The following is a 21,057-nucleotide window of genomic DNA, read 5'->3' on the forward strand; positions in this document are numbered from 1 at the left end:
TCATAATCACCGTCCATCATCATCATCAGTCATCATCATCATAATCAGTCATCGTCAACCACCCCCTATTTACAGATCTGAAAAGAAAGAATGATGGAGGAGAGATCTGTGTAGAGAGAGAGTGTGTGTATAGCGGTGGACGGTGGTGATCTGTGGTGATGACGGTGGTGAACGGTGTAGAGAGAGAGAGAGAAAACTGAGAGAGAGAGAGAGAGAGTGTGGTGTATCTGTGTTGTTTTAGTGAGAGAGAGATCCAGGGTTATATATATATATAGGGAGAAGATCATGCGAGAACCACCTCTTATTGTGAGAACCGCGAGAACCAATGTGAACACACCAAAAATGCCTAAAAATAGCTAAAAATCACACAAAAAAATTTTTTTTGAATTTTTTATAAAAAAATCGCTACTTTTCGAAGCCAAAAAAAGTTTTTTTTTTTAAAAAAAAAAAATTTTTTGGCTTCTAAAAGTAGCGATTTTAACATGAAAAATATTAAAAAAATTCAAAAAAAAAATTTAGATTTTTTTTTTAAGATTTTTTTAGATTTTTTAGGTTTTTTGAGGGTTTAGTTTTTAGCATTTTAGCTTGGGGGTGGGGGGTTTAGGTTTTTTTTTTTTTGGGGGGGGGGGGGGGTTAGGTTTTTTTTAAGTTTTTTTTAGCATTTAGCTTGGGGGGGGGGGTTTAGGTTTTTGGGGGGAGGGGGTTAGGTTTTTTTTTTTTTAGGGGGGGGGGGTTAGGTTTTTTTAGCTATTTTAGGTTGTGTTCACATTGGTTCTCAAGGTTCTCACAATAAGGGTGGTTCTCGCATGAGCCCCTCCCTATATATATATATATATATTATAATATAATATATAATTAATTTTATTTTAATTTATTAGAAGAGTAAAATCAGAATGACCAAAATGCCCCTGCACTAAAGAACAAAATAATCAGGTTTCAACAGTCAAAATAGAGGGTTTTTGGATTTTGGACTAAAATGGCAACAAAATGCAAACCACAGGGACCCAGATGTAAAAAGTTTGAGATTTGGACTAAAATGGCAAAAGTACCCAAACCACAGGGACCAAAATGGCAGTTTACTCTTCATTATATTAAAGTAAACATACAAACCCCACAAATGACAAAACATCAAACACCTGGAGTGCATTATCCAAAGACTTGTCCAGAACTCTCCAAGGGAACACACAAGACCACGATTTCAGGTTACTCGAAACACACCCAGGATTGTTTGATGGGCAGGGCCTAACCCGAACTGGTTTCATAGGGTTCAGCTTTACAAACCACTAACACGGGCTGAACCCAACCAAGTTTCACTCTCAACCCGATTTGACTTTTTTAAGCTTCAATCCATCTAGTTTGAACCCGGTTCGGGTACAAACCCTAACCCGATTTGTGCACCTCTAACTTCAACTACTTTCTAAACCTATTTATCAAAAAAAAAAAAATGCAGCAATTAACCTCTAATTTAACTCAAGAACAACACAACAACAACATAATATCCTGCCATACTACATTTAAAAGAAATTTGACATTTTAACTCAACAAATCTGTAAAGATAATATAAATTAGAGACTATCAAGCACAGCAAGAATACTAGGTGGTCCGGCGTGGTGAGCGGCGTCAGTCTAGGGTTTGGGGAAGTACCTGGTGCAGCAGACGTGGTGCGGCTTGCAAGCAGTGGAGGAGGTGAGATGATTCCGGCGGCATCGTGCGATTTGGGGGAGTTGGTGGATTGAGTTGGGGGGAATGAGTGAATGGTTTGCCCGCCACTGGTTTTCTTCACCTAAAGCTACAATAAAACATGGACCGTCAGATTGCACATAAGATCAACGGTCAGGTATTTGTTTTAAAGACTGGATGCGGATTGGGCTTTTAGCGATGATTTCTTTGATGTCGCTGGTAAAAGGGTCGTCGCTAATGGTCAAATTTCTTGTAGTGATATGTCACAACTTGCAATGGATTAAGCATTTTGTCATATAAATGCATAGGAAATTGTATTCGTACATGGCTTGTTTCCTACGCCTTTGTGACAATTATATTTAAAAATAAGCATTCTCATAAATTTATCGGAATATGTTTATTTTATAATTATTATATACTAGTTTTATTATTATTTATAAATAAATAGTATATGTCCTTGTATTTATGTTTAATACAAGGATATTTGTCGGAAATGTGTCACAAGTTGTGACGAAATCCCGACGGATGGTTTATTTTAATTAATAAATAAATATTTTGTCAGAATTGTGTAGGAAATATTATTATTTTCCCTTATTTATTTTGCATATATTAGTATTTATTCGGTAAACAATAATAATTAACCTTTGAGTGAAATTCAAGGATTGTCCCTTATCTTTATACGCATTTTCAGGTGTTGTCCTTTATGTTCAAAATTGATGAGTTTTGTCCTTTATGTTTTCATATCATACACGTTTTGTCCTTTAGGCCTAACCCAGTTAGTTTTTTTAGTTAAATTTGGTCATATGCATTGCACATGAGGGCATTTTTGTCAATTCAAAGGTTGCAGAAGCTTTGAGCTGTAAATATGCCGTTGAACTTACCTTTAAATTGACAAAAATGCCCTCGTGTGCAAAGCATATGACCAAATTTAACTGAAAAACTAACTGGGTTAGGCCTAAAGAACAAAACGTGTATGATATGAAAATATAAAGGAAAAAACTCGTCAATTTTAAACATAAAGGACAGCGCCTGAAAATGGGTATAAAGATAAAGGACAATTCTTGAAATTCACTCTTAACCTTTTGTAGATTATTTGTGACAGATTTGTGACGCAACTGTCAATTAATTAGGATTTTCTTATTTTTTGTCGGAAACTTGTCACAAGTTGTGACGGAATTCTGACTAATGGTTTAATTTAATCAAAAATAAATATTTCTTCATAAATGTGTAGGAAAAGATATTATTTTTCCTTATTTTTTTGGGTTATATAAATATTTATTCGGTAAAGAATAATAATTAACCTTTTTGTAAATTATTTCTGACAAATTTGTGACGCAACTATCAATTAATTAGGGTTTTCTTATTTTCGTCATAAATGTGTAGGAAACGATATTATTTTCCCTTATTTTTTTGGCTTATATAAATATTTATTCGGTAAAGAATAATAATTAACCTTTCGTAGGTTATTTTCGACAGATTTGTGACACAACTGTAAATTAATTAGGGTTTTCTTATTTTTCATCGTGGATGCATCGAAAATTTGTAACAAAATCTTGAAATTTTTTTAATAGGAAATTCATCATAAAAGTGTTGTAATCTGTGACGAAAAAAATTGTGTAGGAAATTTCTGTAAGAAATTGTCCCCTTTTCTAGTAGTGATGTTTTGTTTGAGTTCATAATTAATCTTTCGAGTATGTGCTGCTCCTGACCCGTGCTGGTCCTGACCTGTCAACTTGCATAATTTATCTGACTAAGAGTTTTTTCGTTAATAGTATTAAGAATAATAAAAACATGTAAAGAGAATAAACACATATTAGCTGTCAAGAGTTTTTCCGTTACTAGTTTATTTCAACGATTTTTTTTTTTACTTTTTACTTTTAAAGATTTAATTTTATTGTAAAAGAATAATATATTATTGTTAGGTCAGAAAGAATAAAAGTTAAGTGAATTTCTCACTTCATACTATTAGCGAAAAAATGACCAGATTACATAATATATTAATTTTTTTACTAATATCTTTAGTGACTAGTGAGATTTTATAATAAATATTTACCGAACCCATGAAAAAATGACTACAGGCAGAATATATTAATTTTTTTAGTTAATATCTTTAGTGAGATTTTATAATAAATATTTGCCAAACCCATATCTTAACAAGTTTGTGATATTTAATAAATATATCTATATCTCCAATCCGAAATTAGGGTAACTCAATCGTCATTCTGTATCATTTATATATCTATATATATCTCCACACACTACTCACCATGCAGTTCTCTCCCCACCATCAAATCAAACGGTCAGTCAAACACCCCTCTTAACCTACATACAATATCTTTATCTTCGATCTTTCCTGTTTCCTTCCGTAGTTTGAGACAAAACTTACAACTTCTCTCTCTCTCAGTTTGTGATTTTAAATTCGAGAAACTTTTGAAAAAATGGGCTCTGAGTTTTTAAGAGTTAAAGGCGTTCTTGATAGTATTCGTGAAACAGAAGAAGAAACCAGAATGATTGGTGAAGTTTTAAGGATCAAAGCCATTCTTAATAGCAGTGGATATAAATCTGAACAGGTCTTGTGTGAGTTGTTATCAAAGCTTAAACAAATGGTGGTGTCGATGAAGGTTCTTCAGGTATCCATGATCGGAGTGAGTGTTACCGGCCTTATGAATCACGCATCAAAAGATGTTAGGCGGACTGCAAGGATGCTTGTCCGATCATGGAGACGCATGGTGGGTGAATGGGTGGTTAGTAATGATAATATGCCTGCTGTTCAAGATGAAGAATGTTATGAATCAAACAAGAAATATCTCCCCATAGAGAAACCAGTGGGACCGACAGTGTTTAACGGTGCAAACAAAAAACCTAAAGAACCCAAATTACAGCATAAGAAACCATTAACTATGGTTGTTTTGGAGAAACAATCAACCGCAGTGGATCGTCGGAAACCTTCTGCTACTGTTGAAACAATGAAGTTGCAAATGCCGACAAAATCGGTTGTTTCGTCAATGAGTTCGGACAAAAGAAGTGTTGAAGAGAAACTTGAGGCCACTAAAAGAAAGATACAAGAATGTTATAAGGAAGCAGAAAAGAACAAGAGACAGAGAAGAATACAAGTGATTGAGGTGCATGACGTGTTGAGGCTCGGTTTGGCTCCAAAACACCGAGACAGCAGGTTTGGCAAGCACATCAGCCATCGTATTAGCTCGGTATGATGATCGTTAGAAACATCCTGTGACAAGTGCTAGTTTAGGTTACACGGAGGAACGAGATAGTGTTCATGTGCTGTTTTTGACATACAACATGCTATGGGTTTTTTGAAGGTGACAAATGTTTATGAATGGTGTTAAACGATTTCATATATACATATTTGTATATTACGTCTTATTTTGTGTTATTTAATGTTTCTATGTTTTGTGTTTTGAGAATTTGTTGGAATGATGCTCCCCTCCCCTAGAGGTTGAGGGTTTAAGTCTCGATGTTTATGTTTTGAATTGGTAGGAGAAACATTCGATCAGTTTAGTTCAAATAGTTGTGTGTTGGGTGACACAGAGGTGGAAACAGTTGCTCATTTATTTACAACATGTCCAGCGGCTTGGTTTTAAGGCAAAACGTATGTTCTTAGTGATGGATACCTCAAATTTTTGCATTCTCGTTTAGACATTTAAGAGGTTCAAAAGGTGGCTAGTATCGGGGGTTATAAAAAGCATATTTATTTGTGTGATTCAAAATAGAGCTGTATATATAACAGGTTCAATATGGAGCTGTATAGGTTATTCGAGGATATTAAAGCATATTTATTTGTGTGATTCAAAATAGATCGAGTTTTAATACACTAGAATGGTCAAGTTGCGGTGTAACTTTGATGTTCTATTGTAATCGTTTATGGCGTTCATTAACTTATATGTTTAGAAACTAGAGTTTCAAAATGAATATAATCACGCGTTTTTAAATTTATAAAACACCAACAAAGATAATAATGTTCTTTTTTTTTTAAGTTATATTTAACTTAAAAAAAGGCACCATTGCAATAACACTAGTCACTGAGTCACTCTTATCATCTTCTCTTCAAGCTCACTCCTCCGGTCCTCCCTAAACAAAATGAAACGGAAGCTCAAGGGTGTATGTGTTTCAGAAGCTCAAGGGAAAGTCGAGACGATACCGTATACGAAACGGAAGCATTTCATTGTAGTGCCATATATGTTTGAGAGAAAGATTGGGGTGTATGTGTTTCAGAAGCTCAAGGGTAATTTTAAAAAGAAAGTTTTACAAAAAAAAATCATCCAGAAATTAAGTGTTAGGATAAGAATGATTTTGAAAGATGTGATTGAAGCATTGCAAAGAGGATTGAAGAAAGAGGGTTCAGAAAGTGGCAATAAGTTGGCTAGTGTGCATTTGGAGAGGGTTGAAATGGGAAGTTTTGGTGGTGAAGAAAGATGAGGTAAATGCTTATTATTTGCCTTGTGGGAAGATTTTTATGTTTACTGGGTTGTTAGAGCACTTTACTACTGATGAAGAAATTGCTACCATTAGAGGACCCGGGGTGGTCCGTGTTCGGCCCCCCATCACGAGTGATGGGCTTTTGCTACACCGCCGCCACCAACAATATAACGCGTGGAAATGTAAACGCGTGGTGGCCATAACGCGTTGAACTTTTGAGTTTTATAGGGTATGACTTGTACATTGTGCATTAATACTTGTATATTGGAATCCCCATCACTAGTGATTCCACCCCTAGTCCATTTCTATCACTAGTGATTGCTATCTATGAGGCATATGTATTTAAAGTTTTGATTGCTATCTATATTCATAACTAACACTATAATGTGATAAAAATTTGAAGTAACGTATGTGATCCAAAATGGATACGATGTTTTTTATCTACATAAATAATGACTATATGTGTGAGTATGCTTATTATAGAGAATCATAAAACTAAAATAAGTTAGGTTGCTTATATTTATTGAATCAGTTATGTTACTAGGTTTAACATGAAATATGCCGGTTTGAAAATAATATAAAGGATAAAAAATAAAAACCAACCACAAGCACAGCAATGCTTGCACTAAAATCCTTGTTCTTTTCCTTTTTTTTTAAATTAATATATTTCACTCAGATATTTAAATTTTCCAGAATAAATACACATTACATTTTCTTACCCAACACTTTCTATGAATATGACTGCTTATAGATCAATACGAGGTCCAATTTCCGCGTCTCTAATTATCGACTACACATTGATCCTTGATTAACTAGTTTAATACCCGTCCGGTGGACGGGTTACGTTTATTTACTATAATAACCTGAATGAACCTATAAACACAAAGAACTATACACAAAACAAAACAATACGAGAAACAAAGATAACATATACTAAGCGCTCACAGAATTAATCAGTGTGACAAACAAAAGTACCATTCTTTAAGTTATCAAAGGATAACGGACATTAAAAATTTACAACCAAAAAACGAAAAAAAGTAGAAATGATAGAGTGTTGAAATATAGGTTATCTCGCTGAGATATCGGTAATTTTAATATAATGCAAAATTTATATATATAGCAATTTAACACAATAATTCAGTGATAAATCAGTGATATATCGGTTATATCGGTCAAATATCGGTGATATATCGGTTATATCGGTCAAATATCGGTGATATATCGGTCAAATATCGGTCAATATCGCGGATAATATCGGTACCGATATTTTGACCGATATTTGACATCGATATTTTACTAAGGGACCGATACGACCGATATAACTGATATATCACCGATATTAACTGCATAGTTTCTAAGTTGATAAAAATATTAAAAAAAAACAATATGATCAACGTTAAAACATGTAAATTAAAGCCAATCATCCTACAAGCCTCATTGAAAGCAACAATAGCCAAGTCAGTGATAACATAAGAATAAATGAATGATCATGATATTTTGATGCTTCTCCTGGCTCAATACATAGTTTTTTCAGTAAAAAAGTGCAGTGCACTGTCTAAAAGATGAAGTATGTTGACAAAAGAGAAAGAATAGTTTTTGTAAAATCCGAGACCACATTAAGGTAAATACCGTTTTCAAGCTTCATAGCTCTCATTTTTGCTGCAGCTTTGAAGTGACTTTTTTATGGTAGTGCAAGAGGCCAAAACATTATTTTAGCATATAGTGGTGATATGTATAGAGTAGTTACAAGCTCTATCCAAGATCCCATGTATCAGCAGGCAACAACTTCTAAATCTCCAACTGGGCGCTACCATCAATTCAAAACAAGTTGTTAATATAATAAAAGACTTGCAAAGTTACAGTTTTGAATTAAATCATGCATCACTGCCAAAATAAATTACCTCAAGAAGCAACCTCTATACCCTCTCCGAGCACTTTAAAATTTATTGGTTTGATGAAGCAGTAAGTTCCGGAACACAATTCAAAGGCCACTCTGGTTATTTCTAGATTATGGTGTGAGCCTGCATCCTAGGTCAATCGGATCACGGATTGCTGAGATGGAAAAGAATCCTGAAGTTATGTTCAGCCAGTGTGTCAAACAACATTCTTACCTTAGACTATGGAGTATGGGGCGGGGGTTGGGGCGTGAGTTGGAGAGAAATGTCCAAGTCACCACCCCGGGTGGGCTTGGGTTTGGGCGTGGCCCCTTGGGCGGGAGTTTTAGGCCGGGCGTGGGGCGGGGCTACCACATGACATGGCGGAACCTCATTGGCCAAGAGCACTAGTCATTTGAAATGGGTTTTTTTTCCACGCCTCCCAACCCACGCCCCACCATACCCCTTTGAAATTGGCTTTTGGTCTTGGTTGTCCCATAGTCCACGTGTCGCACCATGCCCCCAACCCACGCTCCACCATACCCCACGCTCTTAGTAAAGTTTCGAAGTAGCAATGGACAAGTTTGTATTTCAAAGAAAAGGTGTGTATCAATAATAACTAAAAGTATTGCAATGAAATGTCATATTAATAAGTTGATAACTAATGATAAGTGAAGAATGACAAAATTAAAATATTTTCTTAAATCCTCATTAAAAACTTCATACAATTGTTAAGAGTAAAGCCACACAAAATGACGCCGACTCGCGAGCTTTAAACATCGGAATTTGATGCTAAAAACTCGTGTTCTTCTTTTGCAAACACTCTACTTTGCATATTAATAATGGAAACTGAGGCTGCTATAACTGAGCTTTTAGTTGGTTTGAATTAGACTTGGAGATTTGATAATGCTAAAGCCCTGTTAAATTGTATCATTTTCAAAATAGCACTTGTATTCAACTTACCTGTCACCACAACATTTTTGTTAAACACAAATGATATTCCCCTCAACATTTCAAACTTTATGGTTACACTCTGGCATCATAATCAAATAAGATTATAAGTAGAGAATTCAACTAAGAAATTGAATTAACATAATTTAGGGAAAATTTGATTAGAAAGGAAACTGTTAAGGTATTGATAACGGTACCCACTTTCCCCGTTTTTCGGTACCGGTACCGGTATCGAACCGGTATATTCAGTACCAGTACCGATACCAACTTTTCCCATTTTTCGGTACGGAACGGGTACCGTGCTCATCCTAGTTGCACATCCTATATATTTAATCTAGTTACCAACATTCAATCAAAAGTATAAATAAAGGACTTGAAGGTGGAAGCAATGAATTTTGACATTAATAATCTAACTATTAGATGACTTTTACTAAATGAGAAAGATGATGAATACAAACCTTTGTAGTATCCAGTATCCATACTCATGATTCTATTGTTGGAAAGAATGATTGGATTACAAAGATAATGAAAAAAATAGCGCCTGCAATCTATATCAGATTAATTAATAAACATTTAATTCAAATTTTTAATAAATATGTAGACAAGTCTTATAAAAACATAAACCTCATATGCAAATCTCTCAGATATTTATATTTGGGTTGCCAAACTCTTCCCTCCAAATACAGCAGCAGCTTGACACAAATGAAACAACCCTATGTATCAATTTTGCATATTTCTTTAAACTGTAATTAGTAGGGAAAAAATACATAGACACACCTATTTTTGGGACAGAGAGCTTTTTCAATGCAGCAGCGTATCCGTCAGCTAAATGTACATGGATATAATCCTGTACCTAAAGTCCACGGTGTAAATTGAAATAGCAAGATCAAATTCGCAAACGTTGCATACTCAAAAACTCTAAATATCCAATCAAGTAAACATTACACAACATACCCTTGTTCCATCTTTAGTTAAGTAGTCAGTTCCAAAAACTCTTAAGTTCAGGTAGGCTCCCAATGGCAACTTACTGAAAAAACATATGAGTGTTGGGGACCCCACGTGAGTGTTCACCAATCTCACCAGTAGGGTGTGCACCAACAGGGTCAAAGTACCGCAATAATATTATTTTCTATTTATTATCTGAAGCATAGCCATATCTTCTCAATCATCAGCTGCAGGGATTGATCAAATAATTATTAGTATATAATACTTTGGGTGATGGACGAAGCAATGAAAAAATGATGTCTGTTTTGTATACCTGCAAAGTTACTCCTTTAATTTATCATCTCTGGCCCTACAAAAAATCACAACAATTTAACGGAATTTATCAGAAAAAGATTATTTTTATTAGATAAACGCTATATAGTCAACTACTATGTGCAGGCAGTTACCTGATCACCGAGCACTCTACACATGCAAGAAAGTTCCAGTGGTATCAATGTTGATTTGCATATATCAATATAAAACTTGTTCAACAGTGAACAACTGGTTTTGATTAGGAAATAGATATATGTAGAAGCAAATATTATAATTTCATCTATTGTAGTGAAACTATGAAAGATGATATAATCATACCTCTCCTATTGTTGTATCTTTCTTTCCCTTGCGTAAAAGCTTCACAGCAGAGCATAGTAAAGTCTACACTAAAGAAACGCCAAAAAATTAGTTTACTTCAAAGAAAAGATCGTGGTGACAGTTGACCAGCGATGATTATGAACAACGCCCACTTTGTAACAGTTCCATCGGACCTCCGTCAGTGCGCTAGACTTCAGAGATATGATTAATGGATAATTGATATCAGTGAACTCAAAAAATCAAAACCCTATATATGCAAATAAACATAAATCTCGCCGATTTAGGGTAAATCCCATAACTATGATGAATACACAAGCAAAGCGTATAAATCCATTAAAAAAACCCCTTTGATTCAATGAAAATTAAAACGTACCTTGAGAGAGAGGCTGATACTACAGAGAGATACGATGAAGACGAAGATTGGTGGCTGGAGAGTGGAAAGATGCGAGAAGAGGGTATTTGTTTACCGAAACATGGGAGGTTACCAGCGAATAATGTGGGTAGGTGGAGAACGTGGAATTTAGGGGAGTTGTGGCGACGTGGGGAAGAGAGAACGGGAATTTAGGTGAAAAGCTAGAACCGTCGCTAACTGCAGGTTTATGGGAGAGAGAGTGTGGAACTGTGAAACTGCAAGTAACTGTAAAAAAAACCGCCATCATAGCGGTTATTTTTGGGAGTTTAAACGGCTGAGATTTCATCTCAGCATGATCGAACGGATAATATTGATTTCAAAGGTAACTTCCACTTAATGGGTTCCATATATATATATATATATATATATATATATATATATATATATATATATATATATATATATATATAGGGGAAGGTTCAAATGAAAACCACTAGTTATTGTGAAAACTCGAAAACTAATTAAAAAAAGCCAAAAAAAACATACAAAATTTTTTTTTATTTTTTTGCAATCAAAATTTCGCAGGTTTTTTAATATAAAAAAAAATTTCAAAAAAAAAAAAAAAAATTGTGTAGTGCACATGTGTAATACTGCACATATGTATGTGTACTACACATGTGTATTATTACACATGTGCACTACACAAAAAAAAAATTTTTGAAAAAAAGTTTTTTTTATATATAAAAACTAGCGATTTTTATAAAAAAAAATTGAAAAAAAAAAATTTTGTGTGTTTTTTAGGCTTTTTTTAGTTAGTTTTCGAGTTTTCACAATAAAAGTGGTTTTCATTTGAACCATCCCCTATATATATATATATAATATCTATAGCGTTCTTATGCCAAAATTAATCTTCAAACTTGCTGGAATTACTATTTCGGTATCTACCATCTTGCAACGCACACGCACCCACAGGAGGGGGTTAATATCTATAGCGTTCTTATGCCATTTTTTTACTGCCTCCGTGATAGCGTATAGTTCCCTTACATACGCCGAAGCCGCTTGCATACGAGGACACATCTTTTTGCTAAAAAAAGCAATCGGTCTGTCATTCTGAGAGAGAACAGCCTCGATGGCCACATTAAAGGCATCCGTGGTTACGTCAAATGGTTTGGAAAAATCAAGTAATATAAGGGTTATTAATGATACCATGGCAGATTTGAGTTGAGCAAAAGCTTGGGCAGCCGTTTCATTCCACTCAAAAGACGACTTCTTCAAAATATCGGTGAGTGGATAAGCAATGGTTGCATAGTTGCGGACAAAACGACGATAGTAACCCGTAAGACCGAGAAACCCACGAAGCTTGGTCATAGTTGAGGGTGTTGGCCAGGATTGGATTGCCGAGAGTTTATCGGGTTCGGCTTACACTCCATTGGCTGATATGACATGACCCAAATACGATATGGAATCCACAGCAAAGATGCATTTAGATGGTTTGTCATAGAACTGATGAAAAGCCAATGTTTCAAAAACATTGTGCAAATGTTGGTAATGTTGGGTGCTCGTCGAACTGTAGACCAAGATGTCATCAAAAAAGACTAACACATATCGACGCAATGCATCCCGGAAGATATCGTTCATGGTGGCTTGAAAGGTAGACGGAGTATTGGTGAGCCCAAACGGCATTACGAGGAATTCGTAATGACCATCGACTGTTCGAAACGCCGTCTTGTGAGTATCTTCCTGTGCTAGTCGAATCTGGTGATAACCGGCGGTTAAGTCAATTTTTGAAAAAATCGTAGCGCCATGTAGCTCATCCAATAACTCGTCTATCGTTGGAATTAGGTATCGATCTTTAACTATGATGGAGTTTAAAGCCCGGTAGTCGACGCAGAAACAGCAAGATCCGTCTTTTTTGCGTACCAGTAGAACCGGGGATGAGTACGGGCTGGTACTTGGCTTAATCACCCCGTCTAGCAACATATCGGCTATGAGTGAGGTCATAATTTCCTTCTGAAACTGCGGATAACGGTATGGTCTAACATTTACTGGCTTGGATGTAGGAACGGTTGGAATATGGTGATCTTGGGTTCGACTTGGGGGTAGGGAAGTAGGCGACACAAAGATATGGGAAAATGATTCCAGAAGGTTTTGTATCTGGGGATCATTATGGGTAGGTTGAGATGGCATATTCGTAGGTGTTGTAGGGTGAAACTGGAAATAAAGAGTGTGAAGGGAGGCTATACTATGTTTGGAAATTAGGGTGTGTAAGGATGATATGGTGACAGGGCTTGTGCGAGATTCACCAGTGAGGGTTATGGCCTTGGGCCCCACATTAAAAGTCATCTGTGGGACCGCGAAATCAGCCAAAACTAGGCCTAAGGTCCGTAACCAAGCTAAGCCTAGTATCACATCGGCCCCTACAACTGGTAAAATAAAGACAGGCAATTGGAATTCTGTGTCTACCAAACGTAACCCTAAGGACGGGCACATACCATCGCATTTGAGATCTTCACCGTTGCCCACCATGACTGCAAACGGCGATATGGGTTGCTGATGCAATTTGAGGAAAGCCACCAAACGAGGTTGGATGATGTTATGTGTACTACCGGTGTCGACAAGCACTTGCACCGGTTGGTTCCCCACATAACCCGTGATACGGAGGGCTTGAGGTGACGAGAAACCAAAAAAGGCATCAGAGGACAACGTGAACAATTGATGTGGTGAGTTCGGATGATTGGTGTGTGGCAGCGGTTGGTCAGGGAGCGGATCCGATGGGTTCTCGTCGTCATCATCAACAACGAGTAGGAATTGTGGCGGGTTGCATTTGTGACCGGGAGAAAACTTTTCCGGGCAGCGGAAACATAAGCCCTGACTGCGGCGTTTTTGAATGGCCTCCGGTGATAGTTTGGTGAATGGAAGGGTCGATTTAGGTGTGGGTAGTAGGGGTGTGGTAGAAGGTTTTGGGTTGTTGGAAGAATAGGCAGTGGCTGCGTTTGGTGTTGTGGTAGTGGAATTAAGTGTGGTTTTGAAGTTAGATGAGGAGGTGAAGGTACGTGGTTGATAGGTTGTAGTTTTGGCTAGAGTAAGTTTGTCTTCGATGAGTTTGGAAAGGCCATAGGCCTGATGTAGGGAAGTGGGTTTGTGGATTGCGAGTTCGTTGCGAATTTCCGGTTTTAACCCGGAGATATAACAATTGAGCAAGGCTTCACTTGGTAGACCGACCACACAATTGCAAATTCGCTCGAATTCGGATTGAAAGGCGGTAACAGTGGATGTTTGGGTGAGTTTAAAGAGCGTGGCTTGATGGTTTTCGTAGGCCGATGTAACACCCTCGCTAATATTTTACTTATTTCGTTTAATTTACGGAAACGAACATGTAATATTAGTTACATATATATGGAAAATACAGGTTAATTAAATCTTTTCTAGATTTAAAAATATTACATCATGACTAGTATAACTTTGCCGTTTAAAAATAACGACAAAAACTATGTGCGGAAGCTTGAACTTGATCGTGTTCGGTCCTTCTTTGAGCTTGATCGTCCTCCAGTACTAGAATTTTACCTGCAACTAATAAAACATGAGTTAGATTAGTCATACGTAGCTTAAAACGTATTTAAATGGGTTCACAATGCAAAATAAAAAGTTAAAAGAAACAATTTTCGCGCATCAGGCACCCCGTCGCGTCGCGCGACGTCCTGAGGCCTTCGGCGTCGCGTGGCGCGAGGCCTTGATTTTTCCAGAATGTTGCAGCTTGTTGCTGCATTTGCCCAGCTTCGATTTCGATCGAAATTCTAACTTCAAAGCTTCAGAACTTTTGATCGGGATGTCCGTTTTACACGATTCTTTTTCCTACACGACCATAATTTAATTCTCCATCATATGGAGTTAACATCCGACATCCGGTTTAACAAAATCATGGACTTTTACGCTTTCGGACTAAAATATAATTTGCTAATTTATGACTCGTTCATGTATTTATCAAACTTTTGTTTGATCCCTATTTCCCATAAATCTCTTAAATTCAATAATGTCTATCATATCAGTCTCAAATCACGGGTTATTACACATCATTAACCCGTTTATGGTTATGTGCTTAATTTGACCCGCTAAGGATATTTACGCAACTCTTCGCATAAACTCCTACATTTTATTCTAGCGTTATATTTTCACATTACTTGCCATGTGGACTTCCACCACAACTATCCTTATGGTGGGTTGTTGGTTATTAATTGATTAATTCCGAAATCACCCTTTCGGTTATTATTTTACGACCAGAAACCATTTGAGGCATTAAATCCGTAAGGGGTTTATGCCTATGCTTTACACCTAACTAAACTTTAACTTATCATAATACATGTTCTAAACGACTTTACGAATTGCGGACTCGAGGCTAGGCTTTCTCTGTGACTTTTCCTCTTTAGCCGGCTTTCAGGCATGAGGGCTTGCTTTCCTCTTTTTGGGATACAAGCAAGCCCTCTGTTTCAGCCGGCTTTAATACAAAGTCACTAGAGGTTAGCCGCCCGGAGAATGAAGATCACCCGAACTTCATTCCCCTGGCTACAACCGGCAGAGAGAGAGATGAAATCTCTAGACCTTTACCTGCTGTTGTTAGCCGCCCGGCGAAGAAGCCTTTCGGGGCTTCCCTCGCCTGGCTACACCTTCCCTTCTTCCCCTGAAGGCATAAAAACAAAATAACAAAAAAAGACAACGCTCTATACCTTCAGGGGAGGTGAACGGAGTGAGTGCAGGCCCTCGCTCAACGAGAGCATGGTTTTGTGGTCCGGGTTCGGTCTTTCGTTATGATGTAACTCCTTTCTTGTTGATGATGGTTGTTTATCCGTTTTACCCATCAAGGGCGTTTTGGTCAACTTTAGCCCCTCATTCACGATGACGGGCTTCCACTAAATATTTGACCCAAAATCGCACATAAAACTAATATCGTATTTATGCGTACCTGGCTCGGTCAACATATAGACCCGTTTCATTTTTATACCTTGATTTTATTAGCCGCTACTCCAAAGTGACGCAATTATTCAATTTCTGTTCAATCCTGTGAACATATAACTTGATAACCAAATGTTAGTCGATATTGCCAAATGGGTGTTATCATCCAATTTGGCCCGTTTGGCCTATATGACCAAATGTTTACATACATAACAAAACATGGTTTTTAACTACCAATTCGCCCATCCGACCCATTTCAGATTTTACCATTAGATCCCTTTTTCCATTAACCAAGGATTTTCATCATTTTATATGTTCCGATCCGTATTATTTCGTGTCGGAAACATATTTCGGATATAGCTTTTGTCATATTTACAATCTATGAATAAATACATGTTTTATAAAAAGGGTGTAAGCTTTTACTTACCTTGAATTCCGACTATGCTTTTCCACGCGTATTAGTTCCGTTTGACCCGCTTCTACCCAAGCTTCCACCTAGCTTTTCGAGCGTCAATCTACTTTTTATCATTCGCAAGGTGATTAGATTAGTCATTATTATTAAGACTATCTCACCTTACGGACTTTATATCAAAATCACCAATTGATTTCATTATTGGTCAGTTTGACTTTTAAAAGTCAAACGGCCTATAACACGAGCAATTACACAATTAAGTTCAACAATTCATTTATGAAATTTGTTAAATATCCGATAAGCATTATTCTTACACTACCGTTTTAATTAGTTTTCTCATCAAATTCATTATACTTCTAATTTCTTTAACTAGTTCAAACGATTATCGTGACTAGTTTCTTTATTCATTTTCACAAGAGCTAAGGGTTCCCTTTTATAAGCGAGACCTGTATCATCATACTATTTAGCATTCATCCGAATACCTATTATAATCAAGTTTTATACACAACCGAGTAGACCGCAATTTTATTCAGGCATTTTAACAAACACCTAGTGGGCATAATTTTTACATATTTACAATCAAGTTCATAACTTGTCATTTAGCTAAGATTAACATCAATTTGGCAATTTCACATCAATTTCATCCATACCACAATCATGCAACATCAATTTCAAATTTCTTATGTTCATCCAGAAATTTTAGGTGGAAATTTTCTATGAAATTTACATACGTTATGATCCATTCACTGAGGAGATCACTATTCTGTGATTAGATTTTGATTTGGAACAGATTTGATCCTTTAATTTGGCAGATTTTGCAAGAGTTAGTGTTTGTTGAGGAGCTCCTGGATCGCCCCCTGTGTTTAGTCGACCAGACACATACCTAAGTGTGTGTTTGGTGTAATTATTTTGTTTTAATATTACATGTTTCAATTTTAACAACTTTGGTCCCTTAACTATCGTTCGGTTTATAAAAGGCTTACTAGTCCATGCTTCTTTATTGTTTTTAAACAAATAATTAACTAGGTTAATTACCCCTAGTTAACTTAGTGAGTCCCGGGAGTTCTAACCTGTTTATTTTAAGTTCCGTTAACTCGGGCCTTTTATCCATTTTATTTCTTGAAAGTACTTATCCGCTTTTTAATTAATATAAGGATTATTTATTTAAATCCTAATATTTACCTGGTTACTTTTACCACTAACGGTACTTTACCCGTCTTTTAGTATTAACGGGGTTTGATTACCAAACCCGTTTTCGGGGTGTTACAGTCGAAGGACCGAAACGAAGTTCAAGGGCGCGGGAAAATTTAGGCCAGGTACCCAAAAGATTATTTGTTTTCAAGTATTTATACCAACTAAGAGCTTCTCCGACAAAGTTCAAGGGAGTGGTGAGCAATGCCGGTTAACATGTCATGTCACCCCTACACATTTGTGACAAATCCTTAAATGTCGTAAGAAATGTGTCACAACTTGCAATGGATTAAGCATTTTGTCATAAATGCGTAGAAAATTGTATTTATACATGGCTTGTTTCCTATGCCTTTGTGACAATTATATTTAAAAATAAGCATTTTCTCATAAATTTATAGGAATATGTTTATTTTATAATTAGTATATACTAGTTTTATTATTATTTATAAATATGATAGTATATCTCCTTGTATTTATATTTAATACAAGGATATTTGTCGGAAATGTGTCACAAGTTGTGACGAAATCCCGACGGATGGTTTATTTTAATTAATAAATAAATATTTTGTCCGAATTGTGTAGGAAATGGTATTATTTTCCCTTATTTATTTTGCATATATTAGTATTTATTCGGTAAACAATAATAATTAACCTTTGAGTGAATTTCAAGGATTGTCCCTTATCTTTATACCCGTTTTCAGGCGCTGTCCTTTATGTTCAAAATTGACGAGTTTTATCCTTTATGTTTTCATATCATACACGTTTTGTCCTTTAAGCCTAACCCAGTTAGTTTTTTTAGTTAAATTTGGTCATATGCTTTGCACATGAGGGCATTTCTGTCAGTTCAAAGGTTGCAAAACCTTTGAGCTGTAAATCTACCGTTGAACTTACCTTTGAATTGACAAAAAAGCCCTAATGTGCAAAGCATATAACCAAATTTAACTGAAAAAACTAACTGGGTTAGGCCTAAAGGTTAAACGTGTATGATATGAAAACATAAAGGACAAAACTCGTCAATTTTAAACATAAAGGACAATGCCTGAAAATGGGTATAAAGATAAAGGACAATTCATGAAATTCACTCTTAACCTTTTGTAGATTATTTGTGACAGATTTGTGACGCAACTGTCAATTAATTAGGGTTTTCTTATTTTTTGTCGGAAACTTGTCAAAAGTTGTGACGGAATTCCGACGGTTGGTTTAATTTAATTAAAAAATAAATATTTCGTCATAAATGTGTAGGAAACGATATTATTTTCCTTTATTTTTTTGGCTTATGTAAATATTTGGGTAAATTACACTTTTCGTGCTTTATGTTTGTACCGGATTGCAATGGATAGCCTTTAACTTCAATAATTACAGGCACGGTCCTTTATTTAGAAAACTCACTACACCTTACGTCCTTTAGCACTAACCACGTTAAAATTTTAAGTTAAGTCTAGTCACATAAGGGTATTCTGGTCATTTCACGCCTTTATTTAAATGTTTCGTAATAAACCAACTTCAATAATTCAAAGTAAAACCCTCATTGCCATGTTTAAACACCAAAACCTGCAATTTCTTGTTAAACCCAAACAATCTAATCATCAAAAACATATCAAGCTTATTAAAATCACTTCAGACTTTGATATTTTTGTTCGATCCTTATGATTTCGTATCTGAATAACAACACCCAAATATGTTTCAAGTCTCCTTCAACCTGCAATCATAACCTCATTGACACAAAACAAGTGGAAGAAGAAGACGGAATTGAGATCGACCATGGATTCTGTCCAGGCATCAGGCATCATTTACCCCATGGATTCTATTCACAACAGGTTTGACTTTGACCAGAATGTTCAGTCAACCCGCAAAACAAGTGGAAGAAGAAGACGAAATTGAGATCGACCAAAAGAGACTCCCAACAGATTACGACCCTGCAACATTTGACCCAACCGAACACTGCAGCCCACCAACAGAACGCGTATGGAGACTCGTAGACGAAATGTCATCACTCACATTAGTTGAGGTAGCTGAACTTTCTTCAATAATGATGAAAAAGATGGGTATGAAAGAGCCGCCAGTTGTGGCAGTGATGAAGCAAGGAGCCGCCGGGGTATCGGGTGTGGCGGCAAAAGGTCAAACTGCTGCAAAGGAAGAGACAAAGCCCGAAAAGTCCATCTTTGAGTTGAAACTTGACTCGTTTGAAGCAGCTTCGAAGATCAAGATTATTAAAGAAGTGAGAACTGATACTGTCTCCACAACTTACAAATACGTTTTTTTTAGCCAGAGACAGAGTTTCGATTTAGGGTTTGGTTTGGGGATTTGCAAGGTTTTGGATCAGGTTAGTGGGGATTGTGGTGAAGATGAAGAGAGAGAGAGAGAGAGAGCATGAGAGAGAGAAAGAAAATGGTGGCAGTGGTGGGTGGGTGGGGGGGAGTGGGTGTTGAAGAAAGGAAGAAGATGACCACTTATATGGATTTATGTGCATACATTTATAGTTTTTATCTTTTTTTAATAAATGGGTAAAATTACCAATTTGCCCTCATGTGCATGGCATGTGACTAGACTTAACTGAAAAATTTAACATTGTTACTTTTAAAGGGCGAAAAATGTACAGAGTTTTTCAAATAAAGGACCGTGCCTGTAATTATGTTAAAGGTCACCCATTGTAATTCAATACAAACATAAAGGGCGAAAAGTGTAATTTACCCTAAATATTTATTCGGTAAAGAATAATAATTAACCTTTTGTAGATTATTTCCGACAAATTTGTGATGCAACTGTCAATTAATTAGGGTTTTCTTATTTTCGTCATAAATGTGTAGGAAACGATATTATTTTCCCTTATTTTTTTTTTTGCTTATGTAAATATTTATTCGGTAAAGAATAATAATTAACCTTTTGTAGGTTATTTTCTACAGATTTGTGACGCAACTGTAAATTAATTAGGGTTTTCTTATTTTTCGTCGTGGATGCATCGAAAATTTGTAACAAAATCTTGAAATTTTTTTATAGGAAATTCATCATAAAAGTGTTGTAATCTGTGACGAAAAAAATTGTGTAGGAAATTTCTGTAAGAAATTGTCCCTTTTTCTAGTAGTGATGTTTTGTTTGAGTTCATAGTAATCTTTCAAGTATGTGTTGGTCCTGACCCGTGCTGGTCCTGACCTGTCAACTTGCAGAATTTATCTGTCTGAGAGTTTTTTCGTTAGTAGTATTGAGAATAAAAAAAACATGTAAAAAGAGTAAACACATGTTAGCTGTCAAGAGTTTTTCCGTTTGTTGATACATATTATGTGGACACGACTCGGTACGGTTCGACTCGGTTCGGTTCGGCTCAAGCCCAACGTCACGAGATTCCTCCGTCGTGCGTCCCAGAGTTTGACACGTGAAGCACGAAGCGCCGCGAGCCGGTTCCCGCTGCCACATCATCATGATATCATCATCATGATGTCATGATGATGTCACTTGATGACTAATATGTTACAATATTCATATTTGAGAATTCATGTACGTGCATGTACATGAATTTTGGGCCAATCAAAATGTTTGGGCTTCTACTCACATGGGCGAACCCCATACCAAACAACATGTGCAGAACACACATATATGACTATATCAAGTGATTTCGGAGTAACACAAGGTGAGAACCCGAG

The 21,057-nt window shown here is 36.2% G+C and overlaps 2 protein-coding genes and 1 long non-coding RNA gene across 4 annotated transcripts; 2 read left to right on the plus strand and 1 right to left on the minus strand.

Annotated features, from left to right (window-relative positions):
- Positions 1–4,118: 4,118 nt before the first annotated feature.
- LOC110919990 (probable mediator of RNA polymerase II transcription subunit 26c) lies at positions 4,119–4,892 on the plus strand. The gene has a single exon (XM_022164235.1). It carries the CDS (start codon positions 4,119–4,121, stop codon positions 4,890–4,892), a length of 774 nt encoding a protein of 257 aa, XP_022019927.1.
- A 4,709-nt stretch (positions 4,893–9,601) lies between these two features.
- On the minus strand, positions 9,602–11,273 carry LOC110916840. Of its 2 annotated transcripts, XR_004882989.1 has the most exons (6): positions 10,891–11,273; positions 10,518–10,580; positions 10,334–10,408; positions 10,201–10,236; positions 9,897–10,114; positions 9,602–9,795 (listed from the first exon to the last, which is right to left on the minus strand). It is a non-coding gene; the product is annotated as an uncharacterized LOC110916840 (long non-coding RNA). The 2 variants fall into 2 exon arrangements; XR_002580070.2 differs by having other exon boundaries at positions 10,334–10,580.
- A 7,792-nt stretch (positions 11,274–19,065) lies between these two features.
- Positions 19,066–20,346, plus strand: LOC118488308. The gene is made up of 3 exons (XM_035985663.1): positions 19,066–19,195; positions 19,237–19,742; positions 20,323–20,346. Exons 1-3 carry the CDS (start codon positions 19,066–19,068, stop codon positions 20,344–20,346), a joined length of 660 nt encoding a protein of 219 aa, XP_035841556.1.
- The last annotated feature ends 711 nt before the right edge of the window (positions 20,347–21,057 follow it).

This window comes from Helianthus annuus, chromosome 16 (genome assembly GCF_002127325.2).
Source record: "Helianthus annuus cultivar XRQ/B chromosome 16, HanXRQr2.0-SUNRISE, whole genome shotgun sequence".
Classification (NCBI taxonomy): domain Eukaryota; kingdom Viridiplantae; phylum Streptophyta; class Magnoliopsida; order Asterales; family Asteraceae; genus Helianthus; species Helianthus annuus.

What these genes read in the sequence shown, in the direction of transcription:
- LOC110919990 (XM_022164235.1), top strand. Translation starts at nt 4,119, where the DNA reads ATGGGCTCTGAGTTTTTAAGAGTTAAAGGCGTTCTTGATAGTATTCGT.
- LOC118488308 (XM_035985663.1), top strand. Translation starts at nt 19,066, where the DNA reads ATGATTTCGTATCTGAATAACAACACCCAAATATGTTTCAAGTCTCCT. An exon ending in CGACCATGGATTCTGTCCAG is followed by an intron (nt 19,196 to 19,236) that starts GCATCAGGCATC and finishes TATTCACAACAG; the next exon opens with GTTTGACTTTGACCAGAATG. An exon ending in TTTGCAAGGTTTTGGATCAG is followed by an intron (nt 19,743 to 20,322) that starts GTTAGTGGGGAT and finishes TATTTTCTACAG; the next exon opens with ATTTGTGACGCAACTGTAAA.